The sequence below is a fragment of the Pseudonaja textilis genome, chromosome 1 (assembly GCF_049901715.1).
Source record: "Pseudonaja textilis isolate UNSWEBS1 chromosome 1, rPseTex1.2, whole genome shotgun sequence".
Taxonomy (NCBI): domain Eukaryota; kingdom Metazoa; phylum Chordata; class Lepidosauria; order Squamata; family Elapidae; genus Pseudonaja; species Pseudonaja textilis.
The window spans coordinates 265973832-265997645 of record NC_141990.1 but is presented as its reverse complement, the minus strand read 5'-3'; the positions used below and the strand labels follow the sequence as shown (position 1 = coordinate 265997645).

Sequence of the window (23814 nt, the reverse complement as noted above, 5' to 3'; positions counted from 1 at the left end):
CAAATTAGGGCTATAGGATTGGCGTTGGTTAATACAAGATTTAGCCCTCAGCTTTTATCTTGTCCCCAGGTTTGTTTAATATCTACATAAAGCCACAGGAAAGCATTTCCCCCATCTGTTTTCATCCAAAATCAATCCAGGATTACCTACTCTGTCCTCTGCATTTGCTGACTATTGGTTTTTCCAGCTGCCCTGGGTTTTTAAATATTATTTCTGTACTGTTTTATGGATTTCTTTTCAAGGTACATTGTCCTGTGTTTTCATTATTATGCTTTGCATCGTTCTGGATGCTTTTCCTTGGCAGAAAAATAGTAACATATATTGGAAATAGGAAAACTAAAATAAATGAAACCCATTAGCCTGCATTTGTTTCATAATGACCCAATGAATCAAGCTCCATTTCAATCTATTATTTATTTATACATATTTATTTATAATCCGGCCACTTTTAAAACACAAGTTAATTACACTTGCTTCCTTCAGGTCTAGACATGGATCTTTATTTACCTGTAAGTACCTTTGCAAAAAAAAATTGCATGACAGGGAACAAGCAGTTTTAGAATTCTACCTCTGCAACAAAATGGGATTTTTGCTGGCTTTGCAACAGTACCAATAAATTCTCAACAAGGCACTTATCTCCACAAAGGAACAAACTACTGCAGGTGTCCTTGATAGAAAGTACATGCTCTACTCAGCAGATGGCAACTGAAAGAAGAACCCAGGCCAACACTGCTTCCATCCCCTTGTCCTAAGAAGCACATTTAGGGTGTACAGCTTGTCCTTGACTTATGATCAGCCACTTCGTGATCATCTGAATTTATAATGATGGATCCCCAAAATGGAACTTACAACCCAGATTCAAAGTTCTGATGTCTGCCCACTTTCCCAGCGGTCACAGGACCACATTTTGGGCACTTGGCAGTGGCCCTACTACACTTATGACCACTTGCAGTCTCCATGCAGTCATATGACCACGATTTTCAATGTTTTGCCAGAAACCAAATTTTACTTCCTGTTCTGGCAAAAACCACCCTATGGCAAACAATGGGTTTGCTTTATAACCATGATGTTGCTTTAACAACCATGGCATTCACTTAAGGATCACCGGATAAACTTAACAACTGCCACATTTGCTTAACCGCTGCAAAAAAGAGTCATAAAATTGGATCTGTTCACGTAGTGACCTGCTTTATGAGTGTCACGGTCACAGCCAAAATTGTGAGAACTCCTTACAAGACATCAACTTCATTCATAATATAAAGAATGATCTCCCTCATCAGCAACTCTTGAGCAGAGGGTTGGAGTAGAAGACCTCCAAGGTCCCTTTCAACTGTGTTATTCTGCTAATCACAGAAGAGTTGTGATGGATAAGACCATTAGTCCATCTTATCCAGTATTCTGTTTCCTAAATAGCCAAAACCACTTCCTGCTATGACTCCCCCAATGTGTAAAGCTCTAAAGCTATTTAGTTTAGGTATAATAGTACACATAGTCATTATTTTTCAATAATGCTAATTCCATTTTTTAAACTTAGTAAAGTTTTAAAAGGCCAAGTTTAAAAAGAACTAGAGAAATTATAATTCTAAAAAATTCTAATTGTTTGTCACTGTCTGGTGGTCATCCTGGTTTTTTTGGCCCCGCTATTGAAATCCTTGAATTTCCCATGAATATATCAGTTCAACTTTCTGGAGTCCTCTATATGAAATCTGCTCTTTGGAAAATTCCACAATTTATCTCTGTGCTGTCTAAAGATTTTGCTTGACTCCTCCTTTTTTCAGCTTGTGTGAATGACCTCTGTTCTATGGTAAGAGGAAGGGGAAAAATGCTTCCCTATTGATTTTCCTCATAGCTTACATAACTTTATATACCTCCATTGTAGGACTTCTTTATTCATCATTGTTCAATATTTATATAACAGCTTGGAGTTGTTCCAGCCTCTTGCTCATTTTGATAGCTTTCCTACCCTTCTTCCAGAAGTGTAGTTTTTGAAAGGTGTGATAAGCAGAAAAACAACGAACAAAAAGGCCTCTACTTCCTTTCCTGTGTTACTTTTAACTACTTTATGATACAGCATGACATGCCACTTTATGACAAGAGCATGTCAACCCTTCTTTTTAAAAAGATCCATCTACACAGACAATGCTATTTAAATAAATACATTTAAATGCTATTTAAATAAATACATTTAAATAAATAAAGAAATGTACATGCTATGGTATAGCATTCCAATTACCAAGTATTTAGATAGCAGTGATTACAGATAAGTTTGATCATTTAAGAACTAAAGTTTTGTTTGCATTCAGCATTAATTTGATTTTAACTTTATTTTTCTGGATGTCCACTGTCTTGTCAAACAACTTCATGCCAAGACTTGAGTTTTCTTCAATGGATTTCCCAAGAAGTTTTTACAAACTTGTTAATGTCATTGCCGTGTCTAGAATTCTCTGTCTTGTTCTGCTTTTCATTGCCTACGTTTGCTGAACAAAACTGCTCACATCACAATCTTCATGGACTCGTGTTCTGGAGAATGTCTTCACACACATACAATTGTCACTGCATTCGTTTAAATTCAAACTAAAATCCTAAATATCAAAATCTCAATTTTTATAAAAGTAAACAAAATTCTATTTCATTTTGGTTTAACTCCTTGGAATAATGACAGCATCTTTTTGCCAACAAATCTTTGGTATATGAATAATGTGTTTGGTCAAGAAGAATGGGTTTACTTTATTCTTCTGTCTTCCACTGTATCCTATAGCCAAAATCTATACGCCCCAGTGAATAATATTTATTGAATGTGATGTAATTTGTGGATGTAGAGCAGATTTTTCATATTTACACTTGAGTCCCTATATATTATCATAAATATAACATAATCTCTCTCTACAAATGATGCAGTGTTTTATTTTGAATTGCCTTTCTAATGATTATTCTTCTCATAATTAATCTTTATGGCTGTACTCCATGCTCAATAAATCCATAATTCTTCATACGGTGATAAGGTCCAGGTTTTTTATATGTAATTTAAAGGTACACTTACATCTTTTAAACTATATTGATTCTTGTATGGGAATATTAGCGTACTTATGGATATTAAACCCAAATGTGATAACAAACTCATAAGAGTTAAGCAATCTATCTGAGATAGAGTAATCCGATTTTAAAACTCCATCATAAGATGGAGAGCCAGCCCTTTTAAAATATTTAAACATGATAAAGAATACACGTAATCCTCAACTTACAACCTGTCATTTAATAATCTTTCATATCTTTCATCTAACAGAGTAGATGTTTTATGGCCTCTGGCTATTGTAAATGATTTCCCTTCCCCACCCCTACAGTTACATAACTGATTTCTGGCACTTGGCAACTTGTTCGTATTTACGGCAAGTCCCCTGCAATTATTTGACTGCCATTTGCAACCTGGAGTTTGATCCCGATGGGGCTCACATGGTTGACTCAGCCTTCCGTCCTTCCAAGGTTGGCAAAATGAGGATCCAGATTGTTGAGGGCAATGTGCAAATAATGCTTCAACATTGTAAACCGCCTAGCCCTAGAGCAGATGTCTCCAAACTTGGCAACTTTAAGACTTGTGGACTTCAACTCCCAGAATGGAGTTGAAGTCCACAAGTCTTAAAGTTGCCAAGTTTGGGGACCCCTGCCCTAGACAGTACTCTAAAATGGCATGAGGACATATATAAGCCTAAATGCTATTGCTATCATAAAAGAAAAAGAAAAGAAAATATAGGCCATCTATATTTTTCATGGCAGTAATCTTAGTGATGGTATTAATAACCCTACTTGCTCACAATTTTAAACAGAAGTTTACCTGAACATTTCAAACGGGGATTATATTATGATTTATTGTTGTCATAATGATCTCAGTGTAGATTCCTTAGGAACAGTAAAAAACAGAAACAATGCCATATGGGGCTGACATGCACAGGGTGTCTGCTGGAATAATCCTTGCCTCCATTTCTTGCTCCACGCCTACAAAAAAGCTGGTCATTTAATTTCGCGTATTGGGCTGCAAAACTCCAGAATTGCCATTAGAAGGCAATCAAAATATATAGGTAGTCTTTGACTTGCATTAGTTCATTTAGTGACCGCTCAAAGTTACAATGGCACTGAAAAAAGTGACGTGACCATTTTTCAGTTTGGACGGCTGCTGTAGCATCCCCATAGTCATGTGATCAACATTCAGATGTTTGACAACTGGCTCATATTTATGGTGGTTGCAGTGTCATAGAGTCCTGTGATCCCCTTTTGCCACCTTCTGACAAACAGCGTCAATGGGGAAGCCAGATTTACTTAACCACCTGTGTTACCTGTTAACTAAAAAGATACTCCTTTGGTCTTTTTAGCTGCCAGAAAAAGGGAGTGTGGGGAAACAAGGCATTCTTAAAATGCCTAATCACCCCCAGTAGCCCAAAGTTGTCGGAGCCTAAGAAGGTTATTGGAGAGCATGATGGATGACTCTTGGAGATGGATGTGTCCCATTAGAGAAGTCACATCCAGGGGGTGGGGGAAATACCAGGGTCAAGGGGGAAATATATGAGGTAATTTAGTATCGGCTGCACCCAGCCATGGCTACTCCTAATAAATCAATTTACTTCTCTCTGAGATGCGGCTAGATACTTTTGATTTGAATGAGGGTGGATTTGTTGGAGCCCTGACACTACCAACTTAACAACGACAGTGATTCATTTAACAACTGTGGCAAGAAAGGTTGCCAAATGGGACACATTTCACTTAACAAATGTCTTACTTAGCAACATAAATTTTGGGCTCGATGGTGGTCTTAAGTCGAGGACCACCTGTACAAGAAAAATATTCTTGCTGCCTTCTTGTGGTCATTCTTGAGGTTAATGAAGATAGTTGCAGAGCAGACCAAAAAAGGCAGAACTTTGACTGCTGTAGTTAAACCATATTGACTTTTTTCTTTAACCATTTCCTACAATCACCCTTGAGAAGGCTGTGAGTGCAGGAGGTTGAAGACGAGTGGGAAAGGCCTATTTGAGGTCACTGAGGCAAGGAGAGTCTCATAGGAGCCCAATCTCCATTGCTGCGGCCACTGTGAGGAAGAAGTTGCCAAATGACCCTCAGCTTTTCTTTCTCCATAGCCCAGCTATGCCAGATGCTTGAACTTTTTCCTCCATATAAAACCCATTGAGCCTCCAGAGCTTCTATATTAGCCCAGAACTAATTATCATTTTCTTGACAATTCTTGACAAGCGCATGAAAATCAGACATTGGACTCTGACCTAGGCTTCCCCCAAAGCACTAAGCAGACTCTTTGGCCCAGCAAAACCCTTTTATTAAATGAAGGTGAATTTCTTGCATTCATTTTCAGCCAAAAGCCTGGCAAACAGTCTTTCAAGGGTGTAATTAGGAGCACAGACTTTATCTAGCTTGGAGAGCTGCCAAGTAAATATTTTCAAACACAGTGCTGACAAGGAAGGACTCGGCCAGTCTCTGAGATGCACGGACAGATCTTTACACTGCTGCAATGAACACATTATTTCCTGCAAAAGCCCCCTCCCCTTTTACTCCTCTTTTAATCCCTATGGGAGGGTAGTTTACCATCCACCTGTGGCTTTACTCTCACACTGACCCTTAGTTCATAATTGTTCTTTTCTTTGGCAGCTCTGCGCATGCACAGGCTGGGAACCGGCTCCAGCTGCTCCCTGTCTGACTCCGAAAGCAGCTGACAACTGCCAGACTGCCCTGGCCCCATCTCTGCCTCTGACACAGAGCTCTCGTCTGAACCTTCCTCAGCCTCCAGGACTGGCCCATGTTCCTCCCCAACCTCCTCACTGTCTGACTCTGCTGCCAGGTCTGCTAGCCACCGGCGGGCCCCAACACATTGATGAGGTAGCCATGTCCAGCAGTAATTAATATTTTAACTGAATTTTAACTTGTATACTTATATTTAAAATGTACAAAGTCTGAGACAACCACAGGGACTGATGCAGATCAATCTCACACATTCTGAGGGACCCACGCTAGCACAAAATATGAATGCAACCTTGACAGCTAATGTATGATAAAAGTGTCAGTTAATCCATGTATTTATAGCTTGAGAGTGTTCTCTAACCTCATCTGTCTGGGGAATAGGCTTCTTGAAATTGTGCTATGTCTCTCTCTGTTGCTTTTGAGAAAGACTATAGAAATGCTCTTTTCTTCCTCCGAATGTGGTCATATTTTTTAATGTTCAAAGACATCAGCCTTTGGTGCATTTCAGAAACCTTTTGAATCCTTATTCCAACATCCAGACCTTGAGTTTTGTGAATGGAATTTTTAAAAATATTTTATTAATTTTCTAAAATATTAAAATGTAATTATGCTATATAATTCTGTGTTAATTATGCTTTATCAAAAATGTTCATATGCCATTTTGAGATGTTTTTGACATGAGCAGCTCCATGCAAATGGATAAAGCAAATAAGTACCAACTGTCTTTTCGATTAAATGCATTTTTCAACATCATTATGCTTGGCAGGCATTCTTTTTTTTTTTTTAAGTATGGAGGAAGTTTGATTATTCTGCAATGTTCCAAACAGGTCAGCAGGATGCAAGCAAATTTTAAAATATTTTATTCTAGTGAAATGTAAGATGCTTCATTTTGCACATTTCAACAAAGCAGAGAGCAAAATGCTTGTTTCATTTGATTTGCATTAATATATTTTCTGTTGACTTCTGTTGACCTCTCTGCATATTAGGAAGCGTTCTGAATAGAAAACTTCTGAATCATCTTCATGCTGATATATTCAGAAAAAACTTCCCCTTTTACTGTAAGTAAAAGTTAACTAAACTAAAAGTTAAGTCATGCTGGAACAACAAAATGTCTCCAAAATAGAATATCTCCAATTCAGAGCTATAGGAAGCCCCGAAATCTTGGGTGGATCAAAAATTGTACTCTTTAATGTAGTCAATGGAAAGTTATTAAAATCAAGCTGCTGTAGTCACTGTGTTCAAATATTTTAACTTAATTTTAATTAATATAAATCTAATCTACCAACCAGATTCACTTTTTTTCTAATACAGCATCTGGAACATCTGTTGGAGACTCATGTGAGCCTTAGATTAGGAAAGACTCTTGGGTTATGACATGGGAGAAGCATTTTCCACACTGCTAGAAGTCCTCATGAGCTTGGGTCCAGGCCCAACTCATTTTAGCCAAAATGTCCCATTTTTATAAATGGTGCCCAATGTCAAACTGAAACAGGATGATGGAGCTTTTGTGTTTATTCCAGGTTTTTAGAGTCTTCCGTGCTGACCAGAAATTTATAGGAGTTAAATCCAGGACATCTGAAATGAAGCTCATTTGAGAAGACTGATCTAACCGGATGGGACAGGACCGCCGTCTACCAAAATATGGATACTAAATATCCAAGACTGTTGAGTTCTCTATCTTTTTAAAAGATGCATTGCTTTTGAATTTGGGGTATGCATAAGAAAGTTCATCACCTACAGACATTATCTGTCCATCTCAATGTTTCACAGTTTAAAACGCAGGCCATTTTATAAGTGACAGAGGGCAAAATGAACAAACCACAAGGTTTTTTTTTATTGCTGGTGAATTCAAACAGGCAATTTTAATTTATGGAGGAGGATACACAAACAAGCAAAAATTTAAGTGAGTTATTTCATTATTATGCATTTCAGATGCCAGTGCATCCTCCACTGCCTTTTGGTGACTATTATCAATATTATAACTGCCATCAATAATCCAGTAATAAAACATCAGTAGTTTGGTTCTTTTCCTACCACCCACCACATCTATTTGAATTCAGGAAAAAAAGAAAGAAAGAAAGAAACATAAATAAAATAAAAGTGAAAAATCTCTGGCTGCCAGTAAGTTGATTTCTTCCAGACCAGAAATGAGATTTGCACAGTCCGGCTAATAGGATAACCTGGAGAGAATTTGGCATTGAGTTAAAGGAAAGTTACCCAGTCAATGAATTATTTGATGGATGTTGAATATTCCCTGACCTGGTACCTCCAGGCATACTGCCTGGGAATTTGTCCAATGCATTTCAAACACACCAGGTTCAAGAAGATTTCTGTGTCAACAATATTAATACGTATAGCTCAGCCTAGTTTCTGGCATACAGATTTTCTGTGTTTGCGCATGGATACATTTGTGCACAATGTACCAAAGAAAATGACATCAAGTAAGTTTTGGAAGGTGCTGATGTAACAGAGGAAAATGCAACACGTTTGCAGAATGTCATAATTATTGACCCACTATGTAACAGGAGGTCATTTAGAATCAGAGTATAGTCTCCAATCCCTAAAGAACATGGAATTGTATTACAGCATTGTCAAAGGCAAGGAAATGGTATTACCAGCATAAAAATCCAACTCTTTCAGTAATTTTACTATCTTTAACCTTCATTTAGGGCATTTGTAATGCAAGAGTCAGACACGACTGAATGGATAACATCCTCCTCCTCCTCAACTTAATAACCCCTGTAGCACGATTTCATGGAGTTCAAGTGAACCAAGAATACATATCTTCAAGTAATGGCAAGACTGAACTCCTTTAGTCTTTTCCAAGGCTTCACAGATGATGGTTACCAGAAAGTGCAAATGTAGCCCATTTCCTGCCAGGTGTAAAAGAAATATGATGAACACCACGACTACCTCCTTCTTCTTTTTTTTTTTAATATAGATAGCCATCGTTGCAGGGCTAATAACAGAGATTTCTGTTCCGCATGGTCCCTCCTTTTCCTGAAACATAGTTTGGATCAGAAGCGATTAAAAATAAAAAAAGGAAGAATTATAAGAAGTTGTATATAAATTACAAAGTTTAATCCTGTTAAGTGTGTCAGGAGAATAAATACAGTAGGGTAGACCTGGGAATACTTCCACTGCTAATATTCCTGTTCATCCACTACCAGCAATGGATATCATCCGGTCTGTGGGGAAATGTAAAGAAATAAAATAATCACACTCTGAAAATACCAATCAAGTTAATATTACCTTCATTCTTAATCATGCCCACATAACATTTACTCAGGGTAGCAGCTTGCCTATTTTGTTGCTCCTAGAACAGAACTCAACCTTTCCAATAGCCATCAGGTAGGTTATGAATGGAAATCCCAGCGGTCCCTGGCAGTGGAAACTGGGGGCAGAGAGTTCTTCAAATGGTGATCCTACCCTATCAGGCAAGGAGATCCGCAATATAATAACTGCCAGGTCGTTAAAAATTAACAGTTGTTTACCAAACAACAAGACAGTCTTATTTTAAATTAAAAAAAATTGTTGCCACCACAAAAGTACAAAGCCCATTCCATCGCTGGTGCAATTCCATCTCAGTGCATTCCATTCTATGCAAATGATATCTGGACTTCTTTCTGGTCCAAGAAGCCTAGTGATAGCATATCTTCTTCTTAAAGCTATTGGATGTATTTAGTTCAAGTGACTCCCTTTCCTTTTTTCATTTCTCTTTCATTCTATGAACCTAAAGAACAGATTCTTTTGATGGCTGCAGAAAGAATCCCTTCTTGTTGCTATTTCTCCTTTAACTGCCCCTGCATATCACATATTTCTTTGGGGACATTCACTTTGGTCTCAGACTTTAGAATATTTGCAGCCCTTTTGTATTATTTTCCACTTACTTGGACCACCTTAAAGGATGATCCTTCAAAGTTCCTACAGCGAGATGCCATCAACAGTTGCTCATAAATAGCTTTATGAAGAGATACTGCCGCACTACTAATTCTGCCATTTGTACATTTGGGAACACCAGCGCTGAGAAGATCAATACAAAAAGGATTGACCATAGGTCTTTCAAAAGTCTGTCCTGCAGGATTTCAACTCCCAATGAATCCAGGCATCAAACAAAGATTTCAATGTGATGTCAGTAGTCCATATTTATAGACACTTGGATTTTTGAGACTAGAAAATTCCCCACGAAGGAAGCCAGAGAAGATTTAGATGCTGTGTAAATGGTCACAATGAAAGTTAGCAAGAATCAGCTCTGAAGGAGCCTTCCTATTGAGTTCCACCAGAAAGTGTGAGAGGAGGAGGTAGGGATGACTTGGGCCATTTGTCTCCTCCTTTTGCCTGCATATCTATAATGCAGGTTGTATAGCAATGATTGACTTTATCCAGCGAAATAGTTCTTTATTTAAAAAATAGGTACACGAGAGTGGGAAACAAACTCTCTGGTGAGTGTCACAATGGATGTTTCAAAAAGTAATATTTTTATAGAAATTCAGCAGGATGTCCAGCACCGTAATACTATACACTGTGGTGCAACTTAAAAAAAGCCTTAAGGAAAGCACACAACAGGGCAAGTTCTATTTCCACAGTAGTCTGCCACTTTGTTGGGCTGTTTCAACAGGCAATGGTTTTTCCTAGAATCTGCAGCATCTCAGGTCCCCTGGGAGGTATTGGTTTCAAGCAAGCACCTGAATGGAATATAAGCCAATCACTAAGTCAACTGGGCAAATCTGTGCCTATCTACTAATGTTATTTGAACAGTTTGAGCCAACCTTTTGTTTTTTCTAACCCAGATATAATAAAGTACTGATCACAGAACTGTTTTCTGAGTAAGTTATAAGTCAAACTATCTAGTCAACAGGTGGTTGACAATGATACTTGAAGTTTTGTTTTAAAAAAAGGAACCAAGAGAAAGAGAATAAAATTCATAGAAAACCTACTGATTCCACTTTTTCATGCACACCTCCAACCCAAGGAGGTTTGTTTATCATAAAGGAAACAGGAGTTTTGCTGTTGAGGCCATCATCCCAAGTCTGTAATGAAGGGGCGGGAGAGATTGCTTAGTCTTAGTGTAGTCTAAAGTACAATTCAGTTAGTTTTCACATGACCATTGGCCAAGGTTGCAACAGATGTGGGTACACCTGGTTCAGCATTCTCATCAAAACGCAAACGCAGGGTGTTCCTGATGACTAGCTGTTCCATGATAAATGCTGCACAGAACCATGGGATGGCATATTCCAGGGTTATGAGGCCCATGAAGTTCAAGTCAAACTGCGAATAGTCCCATGGGCAGGCATTAAACTGGTGCAGAATGAAGCCAGTTGTGAACTCCCAAAGATACGTCCATAGGGTGTAAATCAGGCAGCGCACTAGTATGTTACACTTATCCTTCAGGTACAGATACATCTTTTCTACAATGAGGATGGATGTCCCATAGATGAAGAGTGCCCATACACTGGTGACGCCTGGGAACTTCCAGTTGAAGTTGACCACAAACTCCCAAGCAGCTGTGAACATCACCTCGCAGAAGTAGCCATGAATGGCATATAGGTACCAACGGGAGAAAGCAGTCAAAGGTTCCGCAGCTGCCATCCTTCCACACAGTCCCCAGCAGGAACTCTGCAAGGAAATAAACATAGAGAGATAATGCCATTAATCTTACCAAAGCCAGATCTTGATGGATACAGTATGTATATCGTTGCAATAGATAGCCAAAATGTGTCCAGAGCCTAAAATCGCTGGCTAAGGTATAAAATAAAAACTGGAGGCAACCGGCAACAATTAGAAAATAGAAGGACTATCTGCTTTTGGTTTAAATTTAGAAATGAGCTGCATTTCAGATCTTAAAAACTTAAAAGGACTTCTGAGCAGTCCCTACAGGTATCAGTGCGTTCCTAGAAATAGCATTTTTTTCTGGGCTCCCACAGTAGGTACACAACCCTAGAAAAATGTGTATGTTTTAAGTTAAGGAAGCACTAACACTCATATATGCCTGCTCCATAGCCAAATATTTAATTTACATTTAGAAGCAAAATATAATTTAATGCTTTGCCAGCTGTATGCAGTTCATCCTCTCTGTTTTATCCTCTCTGCGGGATTCAGAATAACAACGTTTGGGCTCATACAACATATACACCCAAAACCAAACACAACATTTTTTTTTATATATATAAATTTTATTGAATTTACAATTAAAAAAATAACATAACAACATTGCATAAGAAACAGAGAGAGAAAAAGAAGAAAGAAAGAAGAGAAAGAGAGAGGAAAAAAAAAAAAACGCTCGGTCTTGCGACCGAAAAAGGAGAAAAAGAAGTATAAAAGAGAGAAAAAAAACAAAGAAGCGGAAGAAAAAAGAAAATACGTTAAAAAACATTTTAAGGTTTAACATATTGATTAATCAGACTGTTTAGCCAAGAGATTTGTACAACTCTAATCCAAATAGAAAGCATCACGGACAAAGGTGGCATTCAGGAGGTTCTGACCAGTTCTGGAGAACCGGTAGTGGAAATTTTGAGTAGTTTGGAGAACCGGTAAATACCACCTGACTGGACAGTTTACAGTATCCTTCCCCTGCCACACCCACCAAACCATGCCCACAGAACCGGTAGTAAAAAATTTTTGAATCCCATCACTGTTCACAGAGGACTGGAAATGAAAGAAAGACAGGTGAAATGCCAAAGAATGGAAAAGTAGTAAAAAATGACATAAGTATCATACATGTTTTAAACTGTAAGAGAGGGCAACAAAAAATAATGGGTCAACACAGATATATTAAAATGATAATTTGGCTAGATAAATGAGGTCCATTTTTGCTCACCCTTTGCCCTTAAATACTCATACTTCCTCTCTCATTTTTCAAATTGTTATTCCAATATAATGTTTAAATGGATTTGATATCAAGAATGAGGAGGAAAAATTTACAGCAGATGACACTGAAAAAACAAAACATAGTACAGGTAACCCTTGACATACAACCACAACTGAGCCTGACATATTTGCTGCTAAGTGAGTTTTGCTCAATTTTATGACCTTCCTTGAAGCAATTAAGTGAATCACTGCAGTTTTTAAGTTAGAAACCTTCTTAAATGAATCTGGCTTCCCCATTGACTTTGCTTGTCAGAATTGCCAAAGGTGATTACATGACCCCTGGACACTGCAACCATCATAAATGAGTCAGCTGACAAATGTCTGAATTTTGATCATGTGACCATGGGAATGCTACAAAGGTTGTTAAGTGTGAAAAATGGTCATAAGTCACTTTTTTCAGTGCCGTTGTAACTTTGAATGGACACTACATGAACTGTTGTAAGTTGAGGACTACCTGTAAACACTTGGTTGCAGTGCCTTGTAGATGGCCTGGTGGAAACATGGAATCTCAATGATAAAATGGATTTAAATCAGTTCGACCAAATTAAATCCCTCCTGTCTATGCCTATGTTCATCAGCCACTATCCTCAATTTCAAACCACAATCATATGCACATAAATAGATACAGCACAAAGATTCATTTCAGGTCCAATATACTTTGTCCTTAGTGTGTTCTTGCTCAAATCAAAACGTTGTGTTAACTCCAAATAAAAATGGTTAGAGAACACTTCGGTAACACTGAAATACACGGAGCTCTGCTGTTGATGGAGCAACGGAGATAATTTGTCATTCCCCTGTCAGAGTCTGAATCTAAGGAGGAAGACAAACAGCTGACAGAGAGTGGGAGTGTGGCTCCAATGGCTATGGAGAAAACTGGGCAAGGGCAAAGTCCAGCTGGGCAGAGCAAGGGAGAACAAGGGAGAGGGAGTTCAGAAGAAGATCCAGGCCCACCCTCTCTTCATCCTAGGCCACACAGGGAGGAATGGAGAAGAAGAGAGCAACATGGGATGTGTGGCTTATGGGGGAGGAATGGGACCTAATTCCCTTCATTAGCCACAGCTAGGAACAGAGTTTAAAAGAAATGCATGCTGAGTGCAGAAGCTGCTGGGAGAAAACATGAGTTTATCTTGTGTTGACTTTGGTTATCTGTGTTCCTGGTGTCTTCCCAACTGTGTTGAGTTATTGCTGTGCCTTCACATCTGGAATTCTTGCTCTTGCTCTGCTGGACTAATTACCTCATTTTGCCTTGATTGGACTTATAGTTACAGTTTTTGTTGACCACGTTTTGGACTTGATTCACCCCAGTCAAAGGCTGTTCTTTGGAGAGTTCTTCTCCAGTCAGAAGGTAACCATGACATTGGGGCCAAAGTTGGAGCTAATAAAGGGTCTCCTACTGATTATCTGACTGTGTTGCCTTTGTGCCACACCCTGGGTCATCACATAATTGGAGGGCTAGGATATGAAGAATGATTTCAAGAATTGGGTATGTCTGGTCTAATGATGAGGACTGGGGGTGAAGTGATAGCAGTGCTATCCAATGCTTGAGGAACTGTCATGGAGAAGAGGGAGGAACGGGAAGTAATGAATGGAGTCTAATCAGGGAGAGAAGGAACCTAGAACTAAGGAGAAATTTCCTGAGAGCAGAGGAGAGCAGTGTAGGTGCTCCATCACTGGAGGCTTTTAAGAAGGAGTTGGACAGCCATTAGTCTGAAATGAGATAGGGATTCCCGCTTGAGCAAGGGGTTGGGCTGAAGATCTCCAAGGTCCCTTCCAACTCTGTTATTCTGTTCTGTTCTGATGGCTGAAGCGGCAGCGTCTGTAACTGTTGATGCCAACAGGGAAAGGGAATCATATGGAGGTAGAAGACATTCTGTGGCAGAAGTCTCCAAACTTGACAACTATACTGGCTGGAGAATTCTGGGAGTTGAAGTCCACAAGTCTTAAAGTTGCCAAGTTTGGGGGGGGGGGCTGTTCTACGGTATAGTGAAAAATGCCATATTGTCAATGGCAGCTGGGGTGGTCTTCCCAATTCCAGCCTAGCCCTCTAGCTACTGCATCATACCAACTAACTCCATCTGTGGGAGCCAAGGATTATCTGACCATCAAGTGACCTGCTGTGGCCTTTCATCAGGCTGCAGAGCAGAGAGAGGGAGAGAGAGAGATCTAGGAGGCAAGGCCATAGTGTCGGCATTGCTGAGGGGCCAATGCTGTGAGCTTCTCCTCTACCTGGGCTGTTCCTGCCCCAGTAGTTTTATTAGGATTTTGTATCAGTTGCTGGGTCCAGATTTACTGTTTTCATCCTCTCTCACGCTTCTTTTTCTTTTCTCCTTTTGCATCTCTCAGGTTACAAATTTAAAAAACGAGGATTATTATTATTTTTAATTCATTCTGGAAAACCACTCGGAAAGCTTTTACAGCAAAGAACAGGGCTGAAATGTTTTGCCCAAATAGACTTGTATTTTACGTCAGACGCTTCTGTGAGAGAAAACAAGGCTTCCATCCCCCCAGGGAAACCTGTCCTTCCAGGAAGATGAGATATAGCAGGGCTGCTGCTGGGAAGAAAGAAGAGGAACGGAGCCAGGAATACTAGCTTAATGACCTGCTGGATTAAAATATTCACTTAGGTATTTATTTTTGTCAGTTGTGCTAGGTCCTCTTCATTTTACCTCAGGGGCATTTCCATGTGTTACATCTATGGGGCATGCTTAAATAGAAAGGCAATGATAGTACCTACTTGGCATCAAAGGGTCCTCCATCTCAGATTAAGATGATGCTGTTGACATTCTGCTTTTGCCTGTTCTATAATAATAATTTAAAAAAATCAGCCCCCCCAAAGAGACATGTTCAGGCCAGAAATCCAACTTTAGGCCTCCTGAATGTGGCACATTATCCCCTGCTCCTAGGCTGGATCTTACCCAGCCTTTTTAAGTCTTGTGAAGTTGTCACTGATGAAGTCATAAAAGAATTTTGCTGACCTGGGAATAAAGTAAGTAAGAGCATATTTAAAAGTGATAGTGCGGGAGGCAGTGTTTATATCTTCATGCCCAGCTGTGCCAAAAGATATATAAGTTCTCAGTGACTTTTATGACATTCAGGAGAAGCCATGGCATGCTGTTCTACTCCACCAGTAAGGTTCTTTCCCGCTCCCCTCTGTTCAACAGGCTGCTGCACAAATATTGCAAAACTCTTCTTGAAAATATGCAGCTGGGACAAATGATGTGTATAATACAAAAAATGCAAAATATGAACCAAAATGGAGATGGGAAAAATACCAAAGGCTAATTGGAATTATGAGATTAGGTAGCCCAACACATCTAGAGAGTTCCATGTGGAAGTAGGATGTTATAGAATATGTTCAAAATGTTTTTCTACTTATCAAAACTCCACAGCAATATGTATGTGGTTTAAAACAAGTTTACAGTAATAGAATAACATCTTTGAAGAAAAATAACAGAAGGCGTGGAACCTTTTTTGTAACCAGTGTGAAAGCAAGACTAATGCCATAAACAGCAGAGCAAAATATTGCAGATTCTATTGCCTATTAAACATTCAGTCAACTGGTGCCAACCCAACCTCACAAGGCTTTCCACCTAGCACCTGCTACAAAATAGAGAAAGAAGTAACAAGACACACAACACACAACACAAAAGAAGTAGTCTCTCACACACAAATCAACTTATATTTTTTGTGTGAGGGGATAAATCATAGGTCCTTTGATGAAGAATGCAAATTGCTGAAGGAGGCACTTTAGATATCCTAACTATTTATATAAGAGCCACCTGGATGTAGAAGTTAAAACGCTGAGCTAGAAACTGGGAGACCGTGAGTTCTAGTGCCACCCTAGGCACTAAGCCAGCTGAGTGACCTTGGCTCTGTCACTCTCTCTCAGTCCTAAGCAGCAGATAGTGGCAAGCCACTTATGAAATCTTGCCAAGAAAGTGGCAGGACTACTCCAGGCAGTTCCCAGGAGTCAACAATGACTCAAAGGTGTAAAAAGAAAAAGAAACAATCACCATCTTTGTGTGTATGTGTGTTAAAGTAATCTTAGTAAGAGCTAATTAATGCACAAATCATGATGGCTGGATCCACTCCTTTAAGGGAAAGGACACAATTGGAGTATTAGCCATTTGGTCCTCCAAAAACAGAACTTGCAGAAACAATTGTCAACCCTGAAGTGAAGCTGGCTGAGGCCATCTTGGAGGCTTCAGGGTTGCCACACAACAGAGAGATGGGGGAAATAGCTAGATGGGGTTTTGTCGCCAAAACAATACAGTTTTCCTATGGGAACCAAGGACATTCTCACAGGTGACTGGCCAGAGGAGGAGTGAAGTAACCAAGGAACCAGCCAGCACCTTGATTAGACAGCATGACCAGTGACTTGGGGGGGAAGGGGAAATGTTTATTTTTTAATTAGGTGAAAGCCACAGGAACTTTCAGAGTCGGCTTTCACCAGTTGTGTCAATATGATGTATCCAATAAATTGTTCTTTGAGGAACTTGCCTGCCTCAGCGTTCTGCTTTCTATGGGTGCATTACTTGGAATGCTGACAACAATATCTTGATGTACCCAGTAAGTCTAAACCTCACTTAGTAATGACCTATTCATATTAATAAACTCCTTTCTCCTTCTCCTGCCAACAGAGCACCTAATTAAGCAAATATTAATTTTACTATATGTACAAAGACAAATATAAATTCATATTTGACCCAGAAACTATGAGATTCCAAGCTACTTCAAATCTGAAGATAATCTGACATGGAAAATCTCCCAATGAAATTAATTGGAGGAAATTCAGTGTTCAGTTCTGGGACCAGCTTTGCTAGATTCGACAGGGAGACTGCTAGGGAACAGAATAGATGGTAAATAAAAGGTAATAGATGGTACATATTCTATCACCAAATTCAAACCTTGTTTTAAATCTGTAAATGACTTACATTTATCAATGCAACTTAACAACTTTACCAACAGGATCTATTCTGCTCTGGTACTAGGAAACTCCAAATAGTATAAACACAAGAGAATGTGTATGTAGATTTATCTGTATACCAAGTTAAATGTTCTCCTTAATTAGGATGCTTTTCTGCTGATTAGGGTTTTCTTCTCTGGTAGTGTCTTGCATAATCTTTAACTTTCTTTCCCCCTTCCATTCAATCATGCCTGAAAAACTACCTGGAGTTTTTTTTGTTTTTTTTTGACAAGATTCTTCCTAGGTGTGAGAGAAAGTCATATGGGCCCAGTTGGCTTCATGCCTAAGGTGGGACTAGAATTCACGGTCTCCTGGTTTCTAGCCCGATTCCTTAATCACTACACCAAACTGGCTAGCCATCTTCAAATCTTCCATTTCTCAGTGAAGTAAGTCAAGAAACAATCTTCTCCATTCTTATTCCCCTCCCCGCTCTACACTTTAACTAAGTAACCAGGCTATTAGGTACACTTGCATTGACTGAAGTCACTGCCCCTTTCCATTAGCACTTCCTGGAGAAAATTTGGGTATGTCAAGATCCTATCCTGTCTTCTTTCCCTTATTTAACATTTCTAATCCCACCAAGCAAAGGCCGAGTATTGAACATGTGGATGGTCAGAGGACAACCTCTCATCTTTTAACAACTTCAGATTGAAGATTAGAGGATTTTCTCTCTTTAGAGAGACTTTCTGAATGCTCGGCAAAGAAAAGTAGGTCATTTCTGTGGGAGAAGACTCAGAAATATTGTTTCTATCCCTTTTTACTTAAAAAAAAAATCTACCTGGGAGTGGGTTTCAGGGACAGGCGTTCTTGTCAGGGATAGGCATAGCCGGCTAGGGAGTTCTGGGAGTTGAAGTACACACATCTTCAAACTGCCAAGATTTAGAAATGCTAATTTTGTTGATACATCTCCAAGGGTAGGAGGGGAGAGGGAAAAATGAAAGTCAGATTTTGATAAGCCACAGGGTGAGAGAGGAAAAGCTGTAGCGTTCTTAGAATTTATCTAGAGTCCTTCTCTGACAATAAGAATTATTTGGATGTTTATTTGAACCATCACTCTGCTTGCAAGAACACTTGGTTCATAGCTGTGCCTTCGATGGAGTTCCTAAGGGAGATGGCCAGATAGCTCCCTCCTTCAAACACTTTGACCCTGGCTTTTGCCTCAGCGAGTCTCCCAGCTCTGTTTTATTATTGTTTCCATCTAGTCTAACAAAGGCATATAGCAAAAAAAGAAAGCTTTTTTCCTTACTGTTTTTAAAATGAGATTTGTATGAGAGTAACATATAATTATCACTTTCCACCAATCATTTGCAGTATTATCATTCAGCTTACATGATATAATTAAGGTGCAATCCAGACCCCCACATCAATCATATAACACACAATTCCCCAAGAAGTTTAATTAATACAGCTATGTGCTAGATATTAGTCTTATTAGCAGAATGTGAAGTTTCTTACAGAGAAGGTTTCTAACCTATTTGACAGGATAACTTTGCTGTATTTGAACTGTAGAGATCAAGTTTGGGAAAACAAAGTGAACTGTTTCCAGCTTGGAGTTTATTTTAAATTAGGGCCTTTAAGGTAATATCTATAGACCTCAGTATCTCCATAGACTTTTCTCTTTTCCACATTCCTTGACCCAATAATCTATTTTTCAAGACCCTTTTGTTTTTCTTTTTAAAGAACAAAATTGCAATGAATGCCCAATACGTGTTCTACAGCCATTGCTGGAAAATAAAAAATCATGGATAGCACCAATCCACAATTTTGCTTGGGAAGGTTTGTCCCCTTCAAATCTAAGTTGAGATTACAAAAGTCATCCTGGATGACTTGCTGAAACATGTGATGAGATGCATCCTCACCAATTTGCCTTCTGGTAAATAAGCATTTTCTGATTGTCTAATTTCTCTAGAATTACATGTTCTCAATGGTACAAATATGCCCATAAGGATTAAAAAGGTTAGACCCATATTACATCCATTTGATCTAGCTTTCAGCCTTTTTCTTTAAATTAACTGCCCTGCATTAACCTTTTGTTTTAAGCTGTCAGTCAGACAGTCCCTGTCAAACTGCCAATCCATCCTGCATAAGAGGATATATAGAATAAAAATGAATAAGAAAAGAAGATCAAATCAGTCAAATGATTAAGCGACAGCATCAGTGTCCAAGTTTCACTGTCATCAGCTGATTACAATTTTGCTGGGTTTCTCCCATTCAGTGAACCACATGGCTGTTTCGTTTGTTTGAAGTCTATTAAAGAAAGAAGACTGTGGAAAATAAAAAGTTGCAGCTCAAACATAAGGATAGCATATTCAGTAACAGAGAAAGTAACTGATTATATAATGTAATGTGAAAATGACCTTGCAGGATGGGAAGAAGAAATGCTGCCTAGGGAACAATCAAAGGATGTAAGTCACCCAAAGTCACCCTGTGAGAGTTGGGTAGCCATATAAATGTATTTTATAAATAAACAACTAATGAAAATAAAAGTAAGAGAGGCCCACAACGTTGTAATGCACAGAAAAAGAAACTTAGAAAGGATGCACTCTAACTTATCAAGCAGTAAAAGAAATAGAGGGAGGACTATACTTTCAAACTTGAAAGTTGCTGTTCATGTGGCCTTTCAATAAAGTGGAATTAAATCATCTGGTCATGTTTCCTGTATGGTTTACTTGGGAGGCTGACAGATTGTAAGAGACACAAAAAAGACAAAATGTATGGGAAAATCTAGCATTTAGACAGTTAAACCCAGAACTTTCTTGTTAATCAAAACTACTGGAGTGCATTTCAGAAAAGAGTCAGTGAAGAAATGGCCATACTAAAACTAATTAATATTAACACTACAGAAACACTATCACTATGTACTTTAAGATAAAGATCAATTTCTTTGTATTGGCAGACAAATATCTTCGCTAAATAACGTAGCCAAGATATTCGTTTGCCAAATCATATGGGCCAAGACACTTGCAGAACAGCTCTTCTACTAAACTGTTTCTCTGCCCTGCTATCAACATCTACGAAGGGTGCTTACTCCTATAAGGCAGTGGCCCCCAACCTTTGGGACACCAGGGACCGATTCCATGGAGAAAGGTTTTCCCACTGACTGGAGGGGGCATGATTTTGCATGCTACCTGCATCCCACGGATGGGGTTTAACTTATTTGCACAGCCCTGGCATGCTGTGGACTGGTGTCAGTCCATGGACCTCTGCTGTAGGGTATTCTTTCAATGAGTGTATATCTTATCTGGAGATGTGAGAGAAGATCTTCTCATCCTTTGGGACTTTCTTCATGCTGGCATCAAGGGTGGGTTTCAAAAAACTTTCCTACCAGTTCGGAGAGCGCTCTTCGCTTTACTGGTACTGTGGGGTGGATAAATCCTATTTGTGGCAGTTGCCTACCAACACGTGGTCTATTGAGAATATTGTGTTGCCTCTTGCATTTTCTTTTTTAATCCACGTGCTCTTCCCACATAATCTGAAAGGTTGTGTAATTTATCTTCTTCAAAACTGAATATTTGTATTTCAAAATGTAAAACATGATGCTTACATTTTCTTTTCCTATTTTTTAAAAATGACATTTGATTTCATATATTTCTTGTGATATTGGTCTATCTCATTTTGTTGTATATGTTTTATTTGTAATTTTCCTTTAACAACCAACTTATTTTGTGGACAGCGTATTGACTGGGTCAATATATTTTTTACAGAGTGCTGACAATGATAATAAAATTAAATATACATAATCTTTGTCCCAACTTCTAATCTTAATATGCTCATTGTAATTATAATAGATTATTTATGTATCAATATATATAATATTATTTTCCCAATTTCAACTTTGTTTCCTCACACATACACACACACATACACACATTTGTTGGGGTTCTTCCACCTTCATATCTCACCTATCATTCTCTCTCTCATATGAAGGCATATGTTAGAGGCCTGATAATAGACTATACAAGGAAAAGAAATACTATGAAAAGATTAGCCTCTAAGGCCTTAGAGGATGAGTATAAAAGACTTGAAAAAGAGTTACAGAAAATGCCACAGAAAAAGGACATCAAGCTAAAAATGGATATAGTTAAACATAAAATGGGTCAAATAGAAAAAGAAGAATTAGCACAGAAAATTAGAGGTGCTAAACAGAACTACTTTGAAGACGCAAACAAACCAGGTAGATGGTTAGCATACAAATTGAGAAAGGAGAAAGAATCAAGAAAAATATTAATAGATGACCAAGGCCAAGTTTGCTATGGTAGTAAAGAGAAGAAGGAAATCATTCGAGACTTCTATGGGAAACTACATATGCAAGAGAATATTGATGAGGAAAGAGTTAAACAGTACTTACAGAATGCTAATTTACCTCAGATACCTAAAGAGATTGAAACAATGTTAGAAAGCAATATAACGATGATGGAGTTAACTGAAGCACTCAAGAAGCAAAATAATGGAAAGGCACCAGGCCCAGATGGACTTCCGGCAGAATTTTACAAAACATTACAAGAATCGTTGAATCTTCCATTGCTAGAAGTTATGAAAGAAGTTATGTTAAAGAAGAAGATACCTAAATCATGGTCAGAAGCCTATATTACACTTATTCCAAAAGAGGAGGCCCATCCATTACAAATTAAGAACTATAGACCTATTTCTCTACTAAATGCAGATTATAAAATCTTTGCTTCAATATTGGCAGAAAGACTTAAAAAATATCTAAATAATTGTATTCATCCTGATCAAATTGGATTTCTGTCAAAGAGACAAATTAAAGATAATATGAGAGTAATCTTGGACACCTTGGAATACTACGAGGCACATCCTGAAAAACAAATGGCTCTGATATTTCTAGATGCACAGAAGGCATTTGATAATGTGAATTGGCGATTCATGTTATTACTGCTGGAACAGATGGGCTTTGCTAGAAAATTTATTCAAGCAATAGAAGCTAAATACTATAAGCAAACGGCAAAGGTAATGATAGAGGGAGAACTGACAGACTATATCAATATAAGAAAAGGAACAAGACAAGGGTGCCCACTATCACCTTTGCTGTTTGTGTTAACTTTGGAAGTGCTAAACAGAAATATTAGAGATGAAAAGAATATAAAAGGAATGAAAATCAAAAAGGAAGAATTTAAGCTGCAAGCATTTGCAGATGATCTGGTTTTCATCTTAGAAGACCCTCTAGAAACAGCATCAAAATTGATAGAGAAGATAAAGACATATGAAAAGGTGGTTGGTTTGAAAATAAATAAAGATAAGACAAAGATCTTGACAAAGAATATGCTATTAAGACAAAAGGAAAAACTGCCAGACTTATTGAAAATTCAGGTCATGAATAAGATCAAGTACTTGGGGATATATTTGACAGCAAGATGTAGTACATTAAAAGAGAATAATTATATCAAACTTAAACAGCAGATAGCGCTAGATCTGGTGAAATGGGAAAATTTACAAGGTCACTAATAGGGAGAATTTCAACAATCAAGATGAATATATTACCCAGAATTTTATATTTGTTTCAAACAATTCCAGTTAGGCTTGGAAAAGATTACTCTGAAGATTTAAATAAAATTGTGTTGAAATATATATGGCAAGGTAAGAAAGCGAGAATAAAGTTAAAACTTTTGCAAGATGCTAAAATTAGAGGAGGATTTGGTTTGCCTAACTGGGAGTTGTATTATCAAGCTACAAATCTGATGTGGGTTAAGGAATGGATAACACGAAGAAATACTAGATTGTTGACATTAGAAGGACATGATTTGTTGTTGGGGTGGCATGCTTTTTTATGGTATAAAGGAACTAAAACACAGGGGTACTTTAGAAGACATTATATACGGGAGTCTCTGTGGTTAAACTGGGAGAAGATTAAAAGACAATGTTATTTGAAAATTCCAGTCTGGCTATTGACTATTGAAGCATTTTCTTATTTTATAATATATAAAAAGAAACAAACAGTTAGATATGGTGAAATATTGAATGAAAAGGTTGAACTCAAATCTATACAAAAACTAGAGGAACAAGGTATCAAGATGAATTGGTTTTCATATGTGCAAATAACTTCAAGGTATGATAAAGATTCTAAAATGGAAGGTTTCTATGATAAATTGACTGATTTAGATAAGATTTTGACAGGTACTGATGAAAAGGTGATTTAAAAATTGTTGTGGCTCCGATTCCTGAGCCTGTGCTGTTAGAGGAAAAGAACTCGGAAGATGAGGAGGAGGAACTAGGAATGCCTTCCTCCC

The 23814-nt window shown here is 38.3% G+C and overlaps 1 protein-coding gene across 9 annotated transcripts in view; it reads right to left on the bottom strand.

Moving 5' to 3' along the window:
* Positions 1-8653: 8653 nt before the first annotated feature.
* Positions 8654-23814, bottom strand: part of TMEM229B (transmembrane protein 229B) — a 51640-nt gene continuing 36479 nt past the window's right edge. For all 9 annotated transcript variants that reach the window (XM_026708624.2, XM_026708641.2, XM_087921690.1 and 6 more), the window contains one exon: positions 8654-11352. In XM_026708624.2, the coding sequence (XP_026564409.1) occupies positions 10822-11352 (531 nt within the window). In that variant the 3' untranslated portion in view covers positions 8654-10821. The remainder of the gene's footprint in view (positions 11353-23814) is intronic.